The sequence below is a fragment of the Bombyx mori genome, chromosome W (genome assembly GCF_030269925.1).
Source record: "Bombyx mori chromosome W, ASM3026992v2".
Lineage (NCBI taxonomy): Eukaryota > Metazoa > Arthropoda > Insecta > Lepidoptera > Bombycidae > Bombyx > Bombyx mori.
Window position 1 is genome coordinate 8504922 of NC_085135.1, and position 23551 is coordinate 8528472.

The following is a 23551-nucleotide window of genomic DNA, read 5'->3' on the forward strand; positions in this document are numbered from 1 at the left end:
TTGGAAACCAAGAAGCTATACAAGTAATTGGTCAAGGAAATATATTGATAGATAAGTGTGTCAATGGACAGTGGGAGACATGTATCCTGAAAAATGTTCTTTATGTACCAAAGTTGAGAAGAAACCTATTTTCTGAAGGAGTAGTAACAAGACAAGGTTATAACATTTTAAAGAAATACACAGATGCTTTAATATACAAGAACAATAAAATAGTGATGTGTGCATCCTTACAAAGCAACAATCTATATGAGTTAAATGTCAGAACACTTCAAAATCCAGTGTGTAATGTAGTACAAAAATTGGACCTTAAGACATGGCATGAACGTCTAGGACATTTAAATGTCAATGAAATACAGAAAATGTGTAAAAATGATGTAATTACTGGTGTTGACTTGTCAGATTGTGACAAGTTTGTGTGTGAGGGTTGTGCTTATGGAAAGCATGCTCGTCAACCATTCAAGAAATCAAACAGAGGACCACAGCAACCAGGTGATGTTGTATACAGCGATGTCTGTGGACCATTCAATGTACCTTCTGTACAAGGTATGAAATATGCTGTTATTTTTAAAGATGCTGTTACAAGTTTTAAGTATGTGTATTTTTTAAAGAATAAATGTGATGTGTTAAACTGCTTCAAGAAATATAACATAATAATTAAAAATAAGTTCTCACATAGTGTACGCGTATTGCACACTGACAATGGTGGAGAGTATATAAGCAAAGACTTTGATTGTGAGGGTATTTCTCATGAGCTCACTGCCCCTTACACACCTGAACAAAATGGACGGGCAGAACGAGAAATTAGGACAATTGTTGAAAGTGCTCATTCCATGCTTTATGCTCGTAAAGTACCACTCAATCTTTGGGCAGAAGCAGTGAATTGTGCTGTATATTTGCTGAACCGCATGTCTTCAAGTCAGACACCAAATATTACACCTATGGAGTTGTGGAGTGGTGTTAAATCTAGTCTAGATTATGTCAGAGTGTTTGGATGCGAAGGATATGTTCATGTGCCAGATCAGTTGAGAAAGAAGCTTGATAGTAAAAGCTGTAAAATGATGTTAGTTGAATATGATAATTTAAACTATAGAATGTATGATCCAATTATAAAAAGAATTACAATATCAAGGAATGTTATTTTCAATGAACAGAAAAGTCTTGAAATAAAACAGAATGAAGCTCAAATTTTTATATTGAATGATACTAAACAAAATGCGAAAGAGGAGATAGATAACACTGAGTTGACTCAAAGTGATGACAGCTCACATAATACCAATGATGAAAATGATGAGACCTATGAACTTTCACAAGAAACTGACCTTACAGATATGGATCGTTCAAATATTAATTTGCGACCACGTAGAAATAATGTTTTTGAAGCAAATTTAATGGAATTGGATGTACCTCTCAGTTACAATGAAGCGATTAATAGTAAAGAGAGTGACTTGTGGCTAGAGGCCATAAATGAAGAATTAGAAGTTCATCGTACTAATAACACCTGGAGTTTGGTGAATAATGAAGACCAGAGAACTATAACATCCAAATGGGTTTTCAATATTAAAAGAACTAAAGATGGTAAAGTAGAAAGATATAAAGCTCGTCTTTGTGCCCGTGGTTTCACACAAATTGAAGGTATAGATTTTAATGAAATCTTTTCACCTACTACAAGGTATGAATCAATAAGAGTACTGTTGTCTATCTGTGCTGAATATAATTGGAATTTAAGGCAACTAGATGTCAAGACAGCCTTTTTATATGGCGAGCTAGAAGAGGATATTTTTATGGTAATTCCAGATGGAGTGAAAGCACCAGCAAATAAAATATGTAAATTGAATAAATCTATATATGGCTTAAAACAGGCATCTCGTTGCTGGAATCAAAAGTTTACTGATTTTCTGTTAAAGTTTGGTTTTGTTCAATCACGGGCAGATGTGCAGTGTATTTGTTGGTAATTTTAATGGTATTAAAGCTTTGTTAATATTGTATGTTGATGATGCTCTAATAATGTCACAGTCCAATTCAATCTTGGATCAAATTGTTAGTTATTTAAAGCTGAGTTTTCATATCAAAGAGTTAATTTTAAATCAGTTTGTTGGCTTAGAAATCATAAAAGATGATAATTTTGTTTGTATCAGTCAAAGACAATATCTTGAACAGTTAGTAAGTAAATTTAATATGAATAATGCACACTCAAGTAGTACACCAATTGATGTAAATGTTCAGTTAACTAGAAATATTGACAATAAGCGTGGTTGCGCTGGTTTAAAACTTAGTTAGTTTTAGGTTTCGAAAAATAGCAACATTTTAATTTGGTTTTGCAAATCCTGTCCCATCCCTCTCCGGCACTTTACCTACGGACGCGTGCGAGCGAGATCGTGTGGTGACATCGAGACGAAAAAAATATGGCTGAACAACCGCGCGCGCGCTTCGTGTCTTTGTTATGTTAAATACGTAAATAAGTGAAATCGTTGGTGTTCCTCATCGCGAAGTGGTACGAGTCTGCAGTAAGGACTACATAAAGGTATTGTGCATCCTTCCTTTAACGCAGAACTGCCGCTTCCTATCGTTTCTTCCCGCAGTCTGTGTCCTTCATTTGCAACGACCAAATTTCAAATATTCGTTAGTTGCTTATCTCGCGTCTACATTTTTTGGTCCAAACGAGCCGGATTCGTATTAAATCAGCGCCAACCATTGCCTAGGTTTACCTAATTTACCTAATATAATTAGAACCGCGTACCAAGTAGGTACTTCGAAAAAATATCGCTTTTCCTGATTTCGTCTTTAATATCGTTTTCGTTCACATTATTTCTTAAAATTCACTTATTTACAATATCAAATTAGGTACCTAGATAGAAAACCCGCGTTCTGGTTTCATAATTATATCGGTTATTGCAAACAGTAGTTTCTTTGTTTAGATCACCGGTCGAGCGTACGCCTCGAGCCGGCCGCATACATTAGTTTAGGTATTCAGTGTAGGTTCCCCGTGTGGTGTCGGGTACCTTACGTAGAATAGCACCACTCCCGCCTCTTCCTGGGATATCGTAAAAGGCGATAGATAGGAAACGCCAGGCGACGGGTAGTAGCGTATTCCTGTGTGCTAATAAACACCCGCCGCTTCGAATATTATCTTTAGTTTTTTACTCTAAAATATTTATTAACATTTGTACTATTCGCATAAATTTGTACTCGTAGGTAGGTGTTTACCTTACCCGCCGCTTCGAATATCGTTAGTTTATTTGAAATATTTATTAACGTTTATCTTAAAATGGCACCTTCAGATACTAATTTAAAGATGTTATATGCTAAAAGAGATAGGATATTCTCCCGCATGCAAAGCATTTCTAGCCAAGTTAGAGATATGGATTCAAAGTCATTCAACGCTGACGCTTTTTTGTGCGACTTTGAAACAGTAGATTCATTGCGTGAAGATTTTGAAGGTGTGCTCGATAAAATAATCTTGTTGGAGTTAAAGGCTAATCCCGATTATTTAGTTAATTATCAACCTCTTACGGCGTTTGAAGATCTCTTAGGCTGCGTGAAACGAGCTGCCAAAAGGTTACAATCGCAAGCGGGGGATCACGTTACGCTGGCTGGTCAACATAGGATTCCAAAACTACCCCCAATAGAAATTCCCGAATTCAATGGCGATATAAAAAACTGGCCTTTGTTTATCTCTAGCTTTCGAAATGTCGTACATAATAATACATCGTTAACGGACTCTGAGAAACTTTATTATTTGATAGGCAAATTAACCGGCAGGGCTCGTTCCATATGCGCGGGAATTACTCCAAGCGCCGAAAACTATTCGTTAATTTTTGATTTATTAAATAGCAAATACGAAGATAAACGTCTATCTGCTACTGCGTATTTAGATCAATTATTTGAATTCAAACCTATCTCTTCTGCGAAGCCTAGTAATTTAGAATTGTTTTTGGACAAGTTCGCATCGTCGGTAGCCGCTTTAAAAAACTTGAAGGTCAATGACCTATCGGATTTTACATTTTTGCATGTTGCGCTTAAAAAATTAGACACAGACACTGCCCGTGCGTTTGAATCCTATCAGCGCTTAAACATTCCGATTTGAGCAACCGACGCGCGTGGACGTGCTCATTGTTTTGTCGGAAGTGACTACCGGTGATAATAGATCATTGTTCGTGGCACATCTGTGGCCCAAGTGTTTCTCGGAATTTGTACCTGCGCCTAATTGCAAGGCATTGCCGCCCGGGAACTGTGCAGTGGTTCTATTCACTCTAATTCTATTCTATTTATTCTATTCACTAAAATTTCTAAAATTCCTAGATTCGCTTCGGCCAATTTAGTGTTACCGACGCAGGGGCCTCGCCGCAAGGCGAGCGCGTGTTTAAGTCCCGGGGCCGCCCCCCCTGGGCGAAAATCACGTAAAGATGGAGGAAAAACTTTTCATCGACTTCATTCGGGAAAAATATCCGTCAATCGCGCCCGAATTCGAAGCCTATAGGGCCTCATTTGGTAAATATTCTCCCCCCGCATCTCTCGCCGCCGTCGCCAAACATGCCTCGCAGGCATGCCTCGCGTGCCCCGCCGCCGCACAGTGGGTCGATACTATGATTTTAGTGACTTAGGCATCAACTTTGTTTTTTTACATTTTTCTTTATGTAGATAGATAGAGCTCGTTAATCTAAATAATAATTGTTTTAGGCAAAAATTACAAAAACTTTATAGTTTGGTCAGAAAAATGTGTTTTGTGATTTTTTTGTATGTCACATTAAATTAAATTCCTGCTAAGTACCGTGAGGTCCCGCTTTGAAACTTTATTTTCCTTACACCTTGTCTAGTCTACTATCATTTGATGCTATGAACATGTGCATAGAGTTGCAACTCTGCCAAATAAATGGATCGAAAAAAATGAATAAATACATAGAATAAAAACCTTTATATTTTTTTTCGTAAGTGCTTTTAAGTTAAATTTGATATAGATTAGTAAGTAAAAGCACGTAATGATACCCATAATTACATAATACCTAACAACAATACATTTAGTAGGTCTCTAATTAAGCAATCTCTCTAATTATTAGGATCGTTAACATTATTTAATGAGGATAACTAGTTAAGCAGCCATTACTGGGTAGTAGAAAATATAGTAAACATTTGTTTGTCTCTGGAAGTATAAAGTGACCATGTTTATTATATACTAACTAGTGTTCGTTTATTCGTACTACTACTGACATCTCGTGATTGTGTTGTGATCTTCCTTTGTCCGTTATAATGAATAATTTTGTTAACTATTTAGAATTATTTATGATTTTAAGAGAGCAACTACAGTCTCTGTCTGATAATAAAAAACTCTTTCAATTCCTACAACATCAAATAAACGTGACCGAAGAGAAAAGTATTGAGCTCCAAAAATTCTGTACGCACTTTTGTTCAAATATAAGTGCAATATGAAAACGAATGATACCTGAAGCTATCAACACTGCACAGGAAAGGCTCGAGATTTCTAATACTGAAGATGTTGAAAATGTACCACCTTCAAATGTACTACAGAAGCCTCGACATCTACTTTTACACCTCGAAAACCTTTTGAAGAATTGGGATCCAGGCAAAAACAAAGACGCATTGAACAAACTTACCAATCGCTTTCGTTATCCCCGGATGAAATGAAAGCTACTACAATTGATAGTTTGAGAAACACTGGAAATGAAGATGTAGGAGAAATAATGAACCACTAGTCAAATCACCCCGAAGATCTAGAAAAAGTTAAGGAGTGTTTAAGTACAAGTAAAGTGAAAAGTAGTACATATTCTCCCGATAAGGCACTATTAGTTTCACTTAAATTAAGTAAGTGGCAGTATATAAAGCTAAAAGAAGCAGCAAGTGAAAATGGGTCTGATTTATACCCTTCTTAATATAAAATTAAGCAAGAAAAGACCAAATGTTATCCAGGGAACGACGAGGTAATTATTACTGAAGAAGGAGCTGCTATTAAAATGCAAGCATTACTAAACTTGGCGCTATATAGGCTTTTAGATGTGATTACTTCGGATTCGGACTCAGCAAGAGAGCTACTGCTTATAATCAAATAGGCTTTGATAGAGCCCCAGGTCAAAGTAATTATAAACAGAACACTGAATCAGAGTTTAATGATTCATCTATTTTTATGGTCAGTCTAGTTCCTATAAGGCTTCAGAAATTTGATGGAACAGTTTTTGGGAAAACGATCTACCCTAATCAACTTTTTATTGCCGTCCAATAATGTTTAAACTTACAAAAGAAACGCAGTCAACAGTGGCAATTATAAAAGCTAGCATAACAGAAAGAAATAGAAAGAGTTCAGCCATCAAAAATCAAACAAGTTGAAGTGAAGCATCATGACGAATGAAGCACATGACGATGATAGACGGCAAAATAACCTCATATTTGTCAGAAACATTTTCTGCTGTCTGTGATATTTGCAAAGCAAAACCGTCAGAGTTTTTTGGAGTCACTTGCTTGTCAAAGAGAAAATAATGAAGAAATATTCCAGCATGGAATGCCATCTTTACATGCCTGGATAGATGCATGGAGTGCTTCATATCGGTAAATATAATTACTTCACAATTTTTTCATCGTATGTAGTTTCCTGTGAGATTATTTTTATATGACACTTTTTTTGTTTGCGTCTTATCGTTTGGACTTCGAGAAATGGGGTTGCAAGGGGGGATGACAAAGAAAAAATATCAATCAGAAAGAGCGCTATACAGCAAGCGTTTAAAAATTAATGCGGTTTACTTATAGATGTTGTCAAGCAAGAAGTAGGAACAACCAATGATGGCAATACTGCCAGAAGATTTTTCAGGGATGCAGTAGGAACAGCCCGCATAACAGGAATACGTAAAGATTGAATAGAGAGGTTTCACTTGATTCTTCAGACTGTTGCATCTGGAGAGCGCGTGGACCTTTCCAATTTTTCCGAATTTTGTAGATATACTGCAGAATTGTATGTTAATTTATATCCCTGTTATTATATGCCTTCCAGTGTCCATAAATTGTTGGCTCACGGCGGTGATATACAATAACGAAGAACTTTGGTGCCATTCGAATAGGTAAGCTCGCGGAAGAGGCAGCGGAAGCTCTCAATAAAGATTTTCGGAAATATACAGAGTTGTTATTCTAGAAAAATAAGTAGAACGTAGACTAATGAGGATATTTTACACAATCTTCTTTTGTCTTCTGGCCCACAGATCGAATGGTGAAACAAAATATACAAAACTTAGAGAGATTGCTTAATTAGAGACCTATTAAATGTATTGTTGTTAGGTATTATGTAATTATGGGTATCATTACGTGCTTTTACTTACTATTCCATATCAAATTTAACTTAAAAGCACTTACGAAAAAAAATATAAAGGTTTTTATTCTATCTATTTATTCATTTTTTTCGATCCATTTATTTGGCAGAGTTGCAACTTTATGCACATGTTCATAGCATCAAATGATAGTAGACAAGACAAGGTGTAAGGAAAATAAAGTTTCAAAGCGGGACCTCGCGGTACTTAGCAGGAATTTAATTTAATGTGACCCGCTCCATACAAAAAAATCACAAAACACATTTTTCTGACCAAACTATAAAGTTTTTGTAATTTTTGCCCAAAACAATTATTATTGAGATTAACGAGCTCTATCTATCTACATAAAGAAAAATTTAAAAAAACAAAGTTGGTCCCTAAGTCACTAAAATCATAGTATCGACCCACTGTGCGCCGGTCCGTGTTCAAGCGCACGTACGCACGCCGCCGCCGTAGCGTCTAACGCCCCCGCCCCCGCTACCCCCGCACCCGCGTCAATCACGTCAGTTTCGTCCGTCGCGACCTCAATAGCGTCTAGTTCAGGCTCCGATACCGAATCGGAGATGGACTTCGAGTCCGCGACTAGCCCTCAACCCGGAACCTCGGATGGGTTCCAAACTGTAACGCGCGGTAAAAAGCGTACTCGCGTCGTGGAGTCCCGGAGCTCCATGACGAAGCAAACCAAGTCCGCGACCGCCTCCCGACCGCAGGTAGTCGTAACGCCGGAGTCGGACTCCGCCCGCCGCGCCCAAAAACCGCGCCCGCGCCTAAAACAGTTGTCCCGCCCCCGCTGATACTCCAGGAGAAGTCAGCGTGGAATCGCGTATCCCAGGCCCTTCAGGCCAACAAAATTAATTATACCCATGCGCGTAACGTCGCGCATGGGATTCAGATTAAGGTCGCAACGCCGGGCGACCATAGGGCCCTCTCTGCTTACCTCCGAAAGGAGAACATAGGTTATCACACCTATGCTCTTCAGGAGGACCGCGAACTCCGCGTAGTGATACGTGGAGTCCCCAAGGAACTCGACATAGACTACGTAAAGGAGGATCTGATCGGTCAGTCCCTCCCAATAATTAGTGTGCACCGGATGCACAGCGGACGCGGCAGACAGCCGTATAATATGATTCTCGTCGCGCTAGAATCAACCCCGGAGGCAAAGAAAAGAATCTCATGTCTCAAAACGATATGCGGCCTCTCCGGGGTCACCATCGAAGCCCCCCATAAACGTGGTACTCCCGGGCAGTGCCACAGGTGCCAGCTCTATGGCCACTCAGCGCGTAATTGCCACGCGCGCCCCCGCTGCGTGAAATGCCTCGGCGATCACGCAACCACAGAATGTTCGCGTGTTAGGGAAACCGCGACGGAACCCCCAAGCTGTGTCCTATGCCTTAAGCAAGGGCACCCGGCAAACTACCGCGGATGTCCTAGGGCTCCGCGTAAACGCCCGAACCACCCAGCCCCCCGAACCGTCGACCCAAAGACTTCGGCGCCTTCAGTGCCGAAACCAGCCTTCATACCGGCTGCGGTTCCCACCGTCTCGGCGTGGAAAAAACCGCTGCCGTATACGAAGGAGGGAACACAAAACGTACCCCAGCTCCCGCCTGCGACACGTCACGCGCCTCAGCTCCTGCTCGCACCTCGCCCCGCGCCCGCGTACCGCCCCCCGCAACCCTCAGTCGTCAACGACTTCGCGCTCGTGCGCGACTTCGTCACCGCGGTAAACTTTGACCGTCTGCGATCGTTCGCAGATGCTATCCGTAGGTCGGTAACCCCCGAACAGCGGCTCGCGGCCGCTTTCGATCACATGGACGTCTACGAGTCCGTGTCTCGCACGTTATAAAAATTCTTTACCGGTAATCAATGGCGCAAAAAGGTAGAGAAAAACCGTATTCCCTTACGTTAGCATTCTACAATGCTAACGGACTCGAGCGGCAACGCGAGCAAATTTTCGAATTCCTCCGCGACAATCTTGTAGATATTTTGTTAGTGCAGGAGACCTGTCTGAAGCCCTCGCGTCGTGACCCGAAAGTCGCGAATTACGTCATGGTTAGGAATGACAGACTCACCGCCTCCAAAGGCGGGACTGCCATTTACTATAGGCGGGCCCTGCACGTTGTCCCTCTCGATACTCCCTCGCTCTTACATATCGAGGCGTCAGTGTGCCGTATCTCGCTGACGGGACACCAGCCGATCGTCATCGCATCCGTTTATCTCCCCCCGGACAAGCCCCTCCTGAGCAGTGACATCGAGTCACTGTTCGGCATGGGAGACTCCGTCATCCTGGCAGGCGATTTAAATTGCCACCACACTAGGTGGAACTGCCATCGTACGAACGTTAACGGTAGGCGTCTCGACGCGTTTATAGACGACCTCACTTTTGAAGTAGTCGGTCCCCCAACTCCAACATGTTATCCGTATAACATCGCGCTCCGTCCGAGCACTATAGACCTGGCATTGCTTAGGAACGTAACTCTGCGCTTACGTTCCATCGAAGCACTGTCAGAGCTCGACTCAGACCACCGACCTGTCCTTATGCAGCTCGGTCGCCCTCACAACCCAGTCACTGTTACGAGGACCATGGTGGATTGGAATAAGCTGGGCACGTGCCTAGCCGAAGCCGCTCCGCCAATCCTCCCTTACGGCCTGGATTCGAATCTATCCCCCGAGGACACCGTCGAATCCATAAACATCATTACCGATCACATCTCTTCCGCGATCATTAGATCTTCAAAAGAAGTCGATGTGGAGGACAGCTTCCACCGCATCAGACTATCCTCCGAACTTAGGAATCTCTTAAGAGTTAGGAACGCGGCAATCCGGGCCTACGATCGGCTTCCCACGCATTCAAACCGGATTCGGATGCGTCGTCTACAACGCGAAGTCCACTCCCGCCTAAGCGACGCGCGTAACGAAAATTGGCATAGTTATTTAGAACAACTCGCGCCCTCCCACCAAGCATACTGGCGACTAGCTAGGACTCTCAAATCCGAAACTACCGCTACTATGCCTCCCCTCGTACGCCCTTCAGGTCAACCACCGGCATTCGATGACGATGACAAGGCTGAGCTGCTGGCCGATGCACTGCAAGAGCAGTGCACCACCAGCACTCAACACGCGGACCCCGAACACACCGAGTTAGTCGACAGGGAGGTCGAGCGCAGAGCTTCCCTGCCGCCCTCGGACGCGTTACCCCCCATTACCACTGACGAAGTTAGAGACGCGATCCACAATCTCCAACCTAGGAAGGCATCCGGCTCCGACGGCATTCGCAACCGCGCGCTAAAACTCTTGCCAGTCCAACTGATAGCAATGTTGGCTACAATTTTAAATGCCGCTATGACGCACTGCATCTTTCCCGCGGTGTGGAAAGAAGCGGACGTTATCGGTATACATAAGCCGGGCAAACCGACAAACGAAACATCTAGTTACCGTCCGATTAGTCTCCTCCCGACGATAGGAAAAATTTACGAACGGCTCCTTAGGAAACGCCTCTGGGATTTTGTTACCGCGAACAAAATTCTCATAGACGAACAGTTCGGATTCCGCTCTAAACACTCGTGCGTACAACAAGTGCACCGCCTCACGGAGCACATCCTGATAGGACTAAATAGGCGTAAACAAATCCCGACCGGCGCCCTCTTCTTCGACATCTCGAAGGCGTTCGACAAAGTCTGGCACAACGGTTTAATTTACAAACTGTACAACATGGGAGTGCCAGACAGACTTGTGCTCATCATACGAGACTTCTTGTCGAACCGTTCGTTTCGATATCGAGTAGAGGGAACTCGTTCTCGTCCCCGTCAACTGACTGCCGGAGTCCCGCAAGGCTCCGCGCTCTCCCCGTTATTATTTAGTTTGTATATCAATGATATACCCCGGTCTCCGGAGACCCATCTAGCGCTCTTCGCCGATGACACGGCTATCTACTACTCGTGTAGGAAGATGTCGCTGCTTCATCGGCGACTCCAGATCGCAGTAGCCACCATGGGACAGTGGTTCCGGAAGTGGCGAATTGACATCAACCCCACGAAAAGCGCAGCGGTGCTCTTCAAAAGGGGTCGCCCTCCGAACATCACTTCGAGCATCCCCCTCCCTAATAGGCGCGCAAACACCTCCGCTGTTAGCCCCATCACTCTCTTTGGCCAGCCCATACCGTGGGCCTCACAGGTCAAATACCTAGGCGTCACCCTCGACAGAGGGATGACATTCCGTCCCCATATAAAAACGGTACGCGACCGCGCCGCGTTTATTCTAGGACGACTCTATCCAATGCTTTGTAGTCGAAGCAAACTTTCCCTCCGCAATAAGGTAACTCTCTACAAAACTTGTATACGCCCCGTCATGACGTATGCAAGCGTAGTGTTCGCTCACGCAGCCCGCACCCACTTGAAATCCCTTCAGGTTATTCAATCACGATTCTGCAGGATAGCCGTCGGAGCGCCTTGGTTCCTTAGGAATGTGGATCTCCACGACGACCTGGAGCTCGACTCTTTTAGTAAGTATCTACAGTCGGCATCGCTGCGCCATTTTGAGAAGGCGGCACGACATGAGAACCCTCTCATCGTAGCCGCTGGAAATTACATACCCGACCCAGTAGACCGAATGGTAAACCGTCGACGTCGCCCAAAGCACGTCATTACGGATCCTCCTGATCCATTAACGGTGCTCTTAGGCACCACAAGCACCGGTCACCGTCCTCGTCGAACCCGTCGCTTGCGACGAAGGGCTCGACGAGCGAACTAACCCACAGACACAGCCCACTGAGTTTCTCGCCGGATCTTCTCAGTGGGTCGCGTTTCCGATCCGGTGGTAGATTCTGCGAAGCACTGCTCTTGCTAGGGTCAGTGTTAGCAACTCTTCGGTTGAGCCCCGCGAGCTCACCTACAAACGTTAGGGTGAAGCTGAAATAGCCTCTCAAGGCTATCAGCATAGGTAGGAAAAAAAAAAAAAAAAAAAAAAGCGCTTAAATAATAAGGGATGCGAAATACCATTGTTTGTAGATCTAGTGTCTTTTGTTCGTGATCACATAAAAGTATTAGAGCGCACGTCATCAGTTCCCAAGGCTGCCAACAAAGGGCAGTTTGACTCTAAGTTATCATCTACACAGGCTTATACATCTAGTTCTGAGTCAACGGTATGTAGTCTGTGTCGTGACAAACATGATCACATTTATAAATGTAGGGTTTTTAATAGTTATAAACCGAATGAGCGGTTTCAATTCGTCAAATCGAACAATTTATGTATAAATTGTTTAAGTAGCGGTCATCGTGTTTCCGCGTGTAGGTCGTCCTCTTTATGTAAAAAATGTAATTCTAAGCATCACACTTTATTATGTTTCGGAATTGAACCCGTCGCGAGTAAAGCGCATTCGAATGCTAGACGCACGCAGTCACCAGGTACACGAGCATCGGCTGTCGCACGGCCCTCCATGCCTTCTTCGGTAGGCTTAAATGATATGGGCATTGCTCCAGCTCGCGTCAGCACGGATGACGTAACGCTGTGCACTTTATCGAAAGGTTATAACCGCATCTTACGCAGTCCTACTACGGTACTAATTGCGACCGCACGTGTAGTTATTATTGATTCACGTGGTAGGGAGCATTGTGTACGCGCGTTGTTGGATGGCGCGTCTCAAAGCAATTTTGTCACTCGTGATTGTTGTCGACGATTGGGTTTGAACATAAATAATAGACCTGCTTGTTCCGTAGTAAAGGGAATAGGAGGTTCTAGCAAAACAATTCAAGGTTCTGTAGAAATAAAATTTTATTCTCGTTTCGATCGTAACGTAAATTATACTATGGAGTCGTTAGTAGTAGATAAAATTACTGAACGTTTACCGACTACCACAGTTGATGCCTTTCTTTTATCGAATTTCGAAGACATAGCATTGGCAGACGATACTTACTTTAACCCAGGCCCGATCCAACTGTTGATTGGAGCTTCGATTTTCCCGCATCTGCTCTTATCGAACAAGGTTCAAGGACGGCCTTCGCATGCTTCGCCGATCGCGTTAGAGACTATCCTCGGTTATGTTATTGTTGGTGACGCTCCCGTTCGTGTAACTAGCAACGAGAGCGTTTCATATTGCTGTACCCGAGACCCGTTAGACTCCACAATTCGGAAGTTTTGGGAATTAGAGGAGGTAGACGTGCCGTCTGTACTCAGCCCCGAGGACAAAATGTCTGAGGAGTTTTATACCAGTACTACCACACGAGATAGTGACGGACGATACGTGGTGGCTTTGCCCTTTAAAGGTGATGTTAACACTCTCGGTAATTCGCGTCAAGCGAGTGAAAATCGATTTTACTGCTTAGAAAGAAAGATGCAAGCTTCTCCGCAACTAAAATTAGCGTACGACAACATCATTCTCGAATATTTAGAGAAGAACTATCTCTCAGCTGTAGATTGTGACAGTTCAGATATTTCTTATTTTATTCCGCATCATGGTGTAATCAGACAAGATAAGGTCACAACCAAATTAAGAGTCGTACTCGATGGTAGTTGTAAGACTACTACTAATGTTTCGCTCAATGATCTGTTATATCGTGGACAAAATTTCCAAGGAAATTTATTTAATATTATTATTAATTTTCGTTTGTTTGCGGTTGCCCTTTCCGCTGACATTCGTCAGATGTTTCTGAGTATTGGAGTCAGAGAATCTGACAGGCGTTTTCAACGCATTCTATATCGTTTTTCTCCTCAACAACCATTACAAGTTTACGAATTTAATCGTGTAGTTTTCGGGCTTAAGTCTAGTCCTTTTCATGCGTTGCGTACTATTAAACAGCTGGCAGCTGATGAAGGTGTCGCTTACCCGCGGGCCAGAGAAATTATTGATACTAGCCTGTATATGGACGATTTTGTTTATTCAATTCGAACTGAAGACATCGGCATATCGACCGCTTCTGAGATGATAGGTCTCATGAAGGCCGGTCAGTTCGAGCTGGTGAAGTGGACGAGTAACTCACAAGTAGTGTTAGATTCGATCCCGCCGTCGCATCGCCTGCCAGGTGTCAAGGAGTTCGATGAGTCGAACCAGCATAAAGTACTCGGCTTGTGTTGGTCTCCTACGTCGGACAAATTTTGTATAAAAATTGACACTCCGATTGAAATTTGTACTAAACGTACAATACTGTCATGTGTTGCTAAAATATGGGACGTCATGGGATTTGTCGCACCGGTCGTCCTGTTCGTTAAACTTATTATTAAGCAGTTGTGGCTGAGCAATTGTGACTGGGATGACACTCCATCCGAAGATATAGTAAAAATGTGGAGCCGATTCAAAGAAGAACTTCCTTTGCTTTCTCATATAAAGATCCCACGTCACGTAGGTATGAACGTCGACAGCATCGCGACTATCTTAGGTTTCGCGGACGCCAGTGAGAAAGCATATGGGGGGGTGATATATTTTCACGTTCAAAATAACAATGATAATACAATACGTTTGATAACAGCAAAATCAAAGGTTTCTCCTAAAAAGGTTGTGTCGCTCGCCAGACTTGAGCTTTGCGCGATTCTCATACTCGCTCAGCTCATAAAAAATGTAGTAGTCGCTTGTCAAAATCGCATTGTTTTTCGCAATATATTCGCGTTTTCAGACTCAACAGTCGCACTTTGTTGGACACATTCATCGCCTCATCGATGGAGCACCTTTGTGGCTAACAGAGTGACGAAGATACAAAGCTATTTATCTCCACAAAATCTATATCACGTGTCTGGTAAAGACAATCCCGCTGATTGTTTGTCGCGTGGCCTCACTCCTTCCCAAATAATTAATCACCCGCTTTGGTTTAGTGGCCCCCCTTGGGCACATTTGGATGTCGCGCAGTGGCCTGCTGTTCCTTTTAATCCTTCCGTAGAGCCTGAGGCGCCGGAAGAAAAGAAACAGACTTTTATCGCCGCTACTTTAAATGAAAAATCTCCTATATTATCACTAGGAGATCGTATCTCATCTTGGTCTAAACTATTGCGCAGTGTAGTTTTCGTTTGTCGATTTGTAAAATTGTTACCTCACAGATATCGCATGTCAGCATCGGATTATGAGTTCGCTGAGTTATTAATTCTTCGTGAACTTCAACGGTTTTATTTTCGCGCTGAGATCGCGAAGCTCGAGGAAGGTCAAGTTTGTAGCCCTGCATTTCGACACTTAAAACCATTTCTTAAAGATGGAGTAATTAGAGTAGGGGGACGTTTAAGAAACTCTGACTTGAGCTACGACGAGAAATATCCCATTTTGCTTCCGAGAAAAGATCCGATCTTGAATTTACTTGTCGAATATCATCATATATTATATTGTCACGCCGGTCCTGACCTGCTGATGGCGCTCTTAAGTCAGAGGTATTGGATACTTTCTGCTCGTAATTTAATTAGGAATAGGATACACAAATGCATGCCTTGCTTTCGACTTCGTCCTAAGCCAACATTCCCTGAAATGGCGGATCATCGTTCTTGTCGTGTCGTTCAATCCGCTAAACCCTTCATTCACACGGGTACAGATTATGCTGGCCCTTTCAAGGTTACCATAACACGTGGGCGAGGTATTCGTTCTACCAAAGCTTACGTGTGTTTATTTGTTTGCATGACTACGCGCGCGGTACATATAGAACTGGCTGGTGATTTAAGCACAGCTAGTTTCATGGGAGCCTTCAAGCGGTTCCTATCAAGACGAGGCCCGGTGGGTAGAATTTATTCGGACAACGGAACGAATTATATAGGTGCTAAACGCAAGCTTTCAGAACTTCATGAATTTCTTTGTTCAAAGTATCATAATACAGAGTTTGGTCACGTCTTAGCTGAAAATCGCATTGAATGGTCCCTAAATGTACCGACAGCTAGCCATTTTGGCGGGAATTGGGAGGCTAATATCAAAAGCTTAAAGTCTCATCTATATCGCGTTATAGGTGATACAATTCTTTCATTTGAAGAGCTATGTACTGTTCTCACTCAGATCGAATCGGTAATGAATACACGACCTTTATGTAGAACACTCTCTAGTGATCCTTCAGAACCGCTTGCCTTAGCTCCTGCGCATTTTTTGAATCTCACGCCTTTGAAATGCTTGCCTGCGGAAGAAATCGATGAAAATTTAACTACTCTTGCTAGACACGATTTGCTAGACAAATTAGTTCAATCGTTTTGGAAGCGCTGGAGACGGGAATACCTTCATACGTTGCAATCACGCCGCAAATGGAACACGCCGGTCGATCCAGTCGTCGTCGGCTCGGTGGTGATTCTGATTAACGATAATTCGCCTCCTCTACACTGGCCTTTGGGTGTCGTGGAAGAAGTGTTTCCGGACTCTACGGGAGTTACACGCATTGCACGGCGGGTTAAGACAGCGATCGGATCGTATTTGCGTCCCGTGGTGCGACTCTGCCCACTACCCAACCAGTAGCTCATTTAGATTTTTCATATTATTTAGGTTAGTTGTATATAGATATAGTATAGATTCTTAATTCTTGTAGGAACATAGCGTAGTAGTAGATAAACGTACTTAGATACTTATTTGAATTTATTGTTATTCGTTTGTTAGATAATACACTTTTTAGTTTTTTAGTTAGATAATACACGTTTTAGTTAGATAATACTTTGAAGGCGTCCCTTCAAGCCCGGGGGAATGGTTGCGCTGGTTTAAAACTTAGTTAGTTTTAGGTTTCGAAAAATAGCAACATTTTAATTTGGTTTTGCAAATCCTGTCCCATCCCTCTCCGGCACTTTACCTACGGACGCGTGCGAGCGAGATCGTGTGGTGACATCGAGACGAAAAAAATATGGCTGAACAACCGCGCGCGCGCTTCGTGTCTTTGTTATGTTAAATACGTAAATAAGTGAAATCGTTGGTGTTCCTCACGCGAAGTGGTACGAGTCTGCAGTAAGGACTACATAAAGGTATTGTGCATCCTTCCTTTAACGCAGAACTGCCGCTTCCTATCGTTTCTTCCCGCAGTCTGTGTCCTTCATTTGCAACGACCAAATTTCAAATATTCGTTAGTTGCTTATCTCGCGTCTACAAAGCGTATTGATTTTCCTTACAGAGAAGCCATTGGGTCATTATTGTTTTTATCTACAGCAACTAGGCCAGATATTTCATATGGAGTAAATCTGTTAAGTAGATACATCAATAATCCTAGTATACATCATGTTAATCAGCTTAAGAGGATTATTAGATATCTTATAAAAACAAAAAATATATGTATAAAGTACCAAGGTCATGAAAGTTTAATTGGATATTCAGATTCAGATTTTGCTGGGGACTTACGACACAAGAAGATTAACCAGTGGTTATATTTTTATGTTAAATGGTGGACCTATATCTTGGTCTAGTCAAAAACAACCTTGTGTTGCCTTATCAACAACTGAAGCTGAATTTGTGGCAGGTTGTGAAGCTGCTAAGAATGTTTTATGATTAAGACAATTTTTCAAAGAAATTGGTATCACTCAAAATTGTACTATTCTATGTATTGATAATCAAAGTGCAATCAAACTAATAAATAATCCTGTCTATCATAAAAAAACAAAACACATTGATGTTAAATTCCATTTCATTAGAGAAAAAGTTAAGAGGAAGTTAATTGTTATTAAGTATGTGCAAAGTTCAGATCAACTGGCGGATATTTTTACTAAAGCTCTGCCTGTTGCTAAATTTGAACATATAAGAGATGAAATATTGTCAGTTATGTAAGTTAAGTTTATTTTCTATTAAGGGCAGGCATAATTTGCGAGATTTTTGTTTATAAAATTTAGTGGGAGTATTGGAAAATTTTTATTGATTTTAGGCTGTATGCTCTGCTCTTATTTATAGTGTAACACTAGATGGCGCCACTTTTGTATATCCTTCCTTCTTGCCATCTTGTATGCGGTGTGTAAATGTGTGTGAATTAATTATTAACAATAAAACGTATAGTTCAAAGAATTCTTGTTTATCAACATAATCTCAATAGTGTGGTACGGCGTTGTGCAATATAGTCCTACACAAAACACCTTAATATATCAACCCCCAATTATAGTTAAATTTAATAGAAATACCCCATAAACACAATCTGTATATTATTTTAGAGAGTCCTCTAACGGTAGATAGTAGAACTATTAGCTCCGAGAACATACAGCAAATACAACGTAGTTCATCTATCCGACACCACTAGTTAAACTAATCTACATTACAGAGTCCCCGCGGTAAATAGTAGAACTAATTATTAATTATCATAAACCAATAAATATATTTATCCCTTTGGGCCCAGAATAGTAATTGCATAAAATATATTTACAAATTAATTACCGAAACAATATAATTTCTACCATACAAATTATAAAAGGCCGAAAATTGTACACCGGTGGGACTGTTGCAATTGTAAAAAACAATACAATATTTACGTTGAACAACATTGTACGATATTTAATTTTGTGTTGTTCAGTGTTGTGTGGTACGGCGTTGTGCAATATAGTCCTGCACAAAACACCTTAATATATCTTTCAATTATAGTTAAATTGAATAGAAATCCCCCATAAACACAATCTGTATATTATTTTGGAGAGTCCTCTAACGGCGGATGGTGGAACTATTAAGTTTGAGAACATCATACAGCAAACACCACGTAGTTCACCTATCCGACACTACTGGTTGAACTAATCTATAGTACAGAGCCCCCTGCAGTAGATAGTAGAACTATAGAATTACAGCCATCAAATAATTATTAATTATCATACAACAATAAATATATTTATCCCTTTAGGCCCAAAATGGTAGTTGTGTGTGTGGTATGTGTGTATTTATGAATTAATTACCGAAACAGCTAATCAAACTAATCCATAATACAGAGCCCTCGCGGTAAGTTATAGAATTTTATTATTGAAGTTAATTATATTTGTTGCATTTGTTTTGAGTTATTGATTTATTTAATTGTTAATTGCTTACATATTGAGATTTATTCGGTAAATTGGTCATATTTATTGACGTTTATTCGTACATACCATTGATTATATTAGATTTGCGCGTTGACGTGGTTTATCTGTCTTTTTGACACCCGATTCATCTTACATAAACATGTTTCGCACGCCCGCTAAGTCACCGGCTACCGGCTACCGAGAATCTACCTTTTTCGACCCCTGACGTCTCGGTCAACAGCGATGGTGACCCCATCGTATCCGTACCGACTGCAACACATGATGGTACTAACACTAGAGGTGCCCTGGGCGACGAAACCCTTAAGCCAAAACCCGTTAATAAACCTGAACCAAATCCACCATCGGTTCAAGCGTCCACGGAGGCTGGTATGTCGAGGCGGAAGACGTTTGTGGTTGAACAAGATATCGTTGAAGACTACATAGGGAAAGGGAAGAGGCTGGCTGAGGATATAAAGAGAAATGTAAATAAAAGCAACAACATGAAGAGAGAATACAGAGATGGTGCAATAAATGCTACTGAAGAGCTGCTTAAGCTGGTGAAGGACATCTCGAAGAAACTCGATGAGGAACGTAAGAAGGGTCCCAAACCAGCAAATACAAATAAGCAACTAGAAAGTAAAGCAGATGCACTCGCAGACGAGAAAGAACATCAAATAAGAAGGGACGTTATAAAAACCATTGCCTCACTAAGTGCCCAAATAAAAAGGCACGAAAGCTACATCAGAGGCATAAATCAAGCCATGGAGAAGACCACCCGATAACAAAAGGACGGCATAGCATCCCTCAGCAGTCAGATCAGGCAGCATGAAACCAAAGTAGTGCAACTGAACAAGAAACTGGAGGAAGTTGAGCTCGACCCGGTGATTGGTGGCGTGCGCGAGGACAGTAGAATGAATAACGAATTACAAAAGATCTACCATGAATTAAGAGAACAGAGGACGGTAATCCAAGACAGTTATGCAGCGATAGCGGCTAGGCCTGCGAAATCTTAACTCTCTGAACAATGAAACGACGGTGCACTCCATCATTGTCTCGTCGGAGGTTAAACTTGAAACAGGAGATAAAGTATTGCAGGACATAAGGAATATAGTGAACGCTAAGGTTCACTTAACGCTGAACCGCAACATACCTGCTATATTTTTTTATATTTTCCAGAATTTCTATAAATTATACGGTTGTCTGGAAGAGATCGCTTTTAGCGATAAGACCGCCTATTGTACAAATTTATCTGTTTTTTGATTGTTTTTTTGGATGTAAATTGTGTTTTGGTGTGCAATAAAGTGTATTCTCTCTCTCTCTCTCTAAGGAAGAGGGTATCCGGATAGATAGAGTTAAAAAAGTTAAAGATAGGAAAGTAATATTGGGATGCAGGGAACAAACAGAACTGGATAGAGTCAGTAATAGGATCAACGAGGCCGGAACAAAGCTGAAAGTAGAGGATGTTAGAAATAGGGATCCCTTAGTCGTCATAAGGGACGTCATGGCCTGCAACTCTAATGAAGATATAGTAAGGGCAATAATACTACAGAACAAGCATATCCTGCAGGGCATAACATTGGAAGACCAAAAAAAAAATGACGGTAATGTACCGCAAACCAGCGCGAAATCTGACGCTAGTGCGGTAACTAGTTCGAATAAGTCCTTAAATGATATACAATTTCCGGAACCTGCGTTACAAAACGATATTTTCTCTATATTGTTGCGGTTTCGACAATATAAATTCGTAGCTTGTGCTGATGTAGAAAAGATGTTCAGACAAGTTCTCATTCAATCTGACCAACGGTCACTTCAACTAATATTATGGCGCGAAAATCCTACGGATCCATTAGAGACGTATCAGCTCAATACGGTGACGTACGGAACCGCTTCAGCGCCGTACTTGAGTATGAGATGCATCAGACAACTTGCGCTTGAGTGTGATGATGACGTCATCGCGCGCGTCATCACGCAAGACATTTTTGTCGACGATCTTATAAGCGGCGACGACGATTATCATAACTTGTTTTGTATTTGTGAGTGTTCTTGATTGTGAGTTCTCAGACTGTATTTCCTTTGTGTTTTGTTTCTTAGGTGGTTTGTGAAGTCTGCCGTTAAATTACAAATACTATTGAATTCTTTTTGGTTTTAATGCAAAATAATATTGTACATAATATTGCGCGTCTTGTAGCTGTTGAGTCCCGTTCAGAAGTGAAGATGGTTGTATTTTCTACGCGTTGCGGAGCTCGCCGGTGCGCCGGTTTGCCGCCCCCTCCCGCGCCGCGCTGCCTCCGTCATTCCCGACTTCGCGAAAGAGGAGTTGATGCGTAAACATATGGCCCCCGCCTTGGAAGCTCCAGCTTCCAATGAAGTAAATACAGGATGCTAATTACGATATGTGTGTTGTGAGACTCTCGTTGTAGTCCTCTGCATTATGTAAGAGTGGGCAGATTTTTGAGTATGCCCGCTGTACAATCCCAGTCGCCGTTTTGAGGTTAGATCGGGACTCGGGATATGCCGTCCTTGCCAGGAAATGTTTGCTGCACTCGTCCAAGACGCCATTTGAGTGGCGGCAGGTTGTCTTCTTTGATTAGAACCAGGGTATTCGGTACGATGTCTTCCTTGTCCGTTTTCCACTTAGTTCTCGTCTGCAATTCGGATATGTACTCCTTAGACCACCTCTGCCAAAATTGTTGTCGGATTTGTTCCACTCGATCATAGCGCGTCAGTCGGTGTGATGCCGTCGTCGTGAGGTCGCTGCAGGCTGGTTCGGTCAACGGTCGGCCGATGAGGAAATGAACAGGGCTGAGTGGACGAAGATCGTTTGGATCTGCGGACATTGGGTGTATAGGACGGGAATTCAGGACGGCTTCTATCTGTGCTAATACCGTGCTGAATTCCTCGTAAGTTAAGTGTGAATTACCTACAACTCGTCGTAGGTGATGCTTACAATACTTCACTCCCGCCTCCCATAAACCACCAAAATGAGGCGAATAAGGCGGTATAAAAGACAAATTAATGTTGTCCTTGGCTGCTAGCGAGACAATTTCTTCGGAATTTTCCGTCATGAATTGTGAAAATTCCTTCATAGCACCTACAAAAGTTTTAGCGTTGTCCGAGAAAATTTGAAATGGTTTCCCACGTCTAGAAATGAACCTTTTAAGTGCAAGTATGTACGCTTGAGTCGTTAATGATGTGACCAAATCCAAATATACCGAGCGAGTGAGAAAACAAACGATTAAAATAATGTAACATTTTTTTTAATTTAGCACCTCTTCCTTTGCGGTTGAGTATAAACATTGGCCCCGCATAATCTACTCCACATCTAAAAAAATGGAAAACCTGACCCCGATGGTTCTATTTCAAGTCTCTCTTTTGGTAAGTTACCCATTTGAATTGAAAAAGAAGTTTTCCAGTTATGCGCGTATAGATAACACAGGTATGTACGGTGTAACGAGCGAGATCGCGACCTCTCAGCGGCCACCAGCTGTCACGGATTGAAGCCAGTAGCAGCTGGGGCCCCGCGTGGAGTAGCTGTTTATGTTCATGCTGTATGCATATTTTTTGTCAAATGAGAAAGTCCTGAATTACTTAATCTGCCTGATGACTTAATGATTTTATCACTGTCCAAAAATATGTTTAAGAATGATATAGGTATTACGCGTAGGTTTCAGAGGTAAGTTGTTTACTAGTGCATCATACATGATCGGAAACGATTGTTGTTGAACCACTCGTGCCAAAACGAGTCGCATTGTCTAATTCATCCGTCAAAAGCGCGCCGGACTTCCGCTGTGATTTTGATTTTGTACAAATGTTATGAACAAATCTTAACATATACGCAATAGCACGCCGTAATCGATTATATGAAGAAAAACGTTCAAATTCAATAAATGACTGCGTTTGACTGACAGACCATTGCCGTCGCGTCAGATTGTAATTCTGGTAGATCATTGTGGTCAATGATTCTGGTTGTAGGTATGTGTTTTAATGATCTAGGTGACATACGAAGCCAACCCATAACAATAGTCGAATAAGTCCAAAAAAAAATTTTAGAAAACATCAATCTGAAGGATTGAAATATTTTAGCGTATAGTCTTGTTGATCGGGTTATATATTGTTAAGCGACTTACCTGAGCTTGATTTGACACTCGCATCAAATACACCTCGAAGCTTAGTAGTCGTACTGTGTTCTCGTAACACACCGTGGTGTGGTAGAAAATAATGTGACGTTGTGTATTAAAGTAATATAAAGTAATATAATTAAAGTGTCTGCTTATGTAGTCATTCACGAAATCGATATGCATTTGTTTATAGTTAGCCGCACTACGTTCTAGCTTGCGCTCGAGTGCATGGAATCGGTTCTCAGC

At 41.9% G+C, this 23551-nt stretch overlaps 1 protein-coding gene across 1 annotated transcript; it reads right to left on the reverse strand.

Annotated features, from left to right (window-relative positions):
* Window positions 1-21679: 21679 nt before the first annotated feature.
* LOC134201742 (uncharacterized) lies at window positions 21680-22273 on the reverse strand. Its single transcript, XM_062676989.1, has one exon. The coding sequence runs from the start codon at window positions 22271-22273 to the stop codon at window positions 21680-21682; it is 594 nt and encodes a 197-aa protein (XP_062532973.1).
* Between the last annotated feature and the right edge of the window lie 1278 nt (window positions 22274-23551).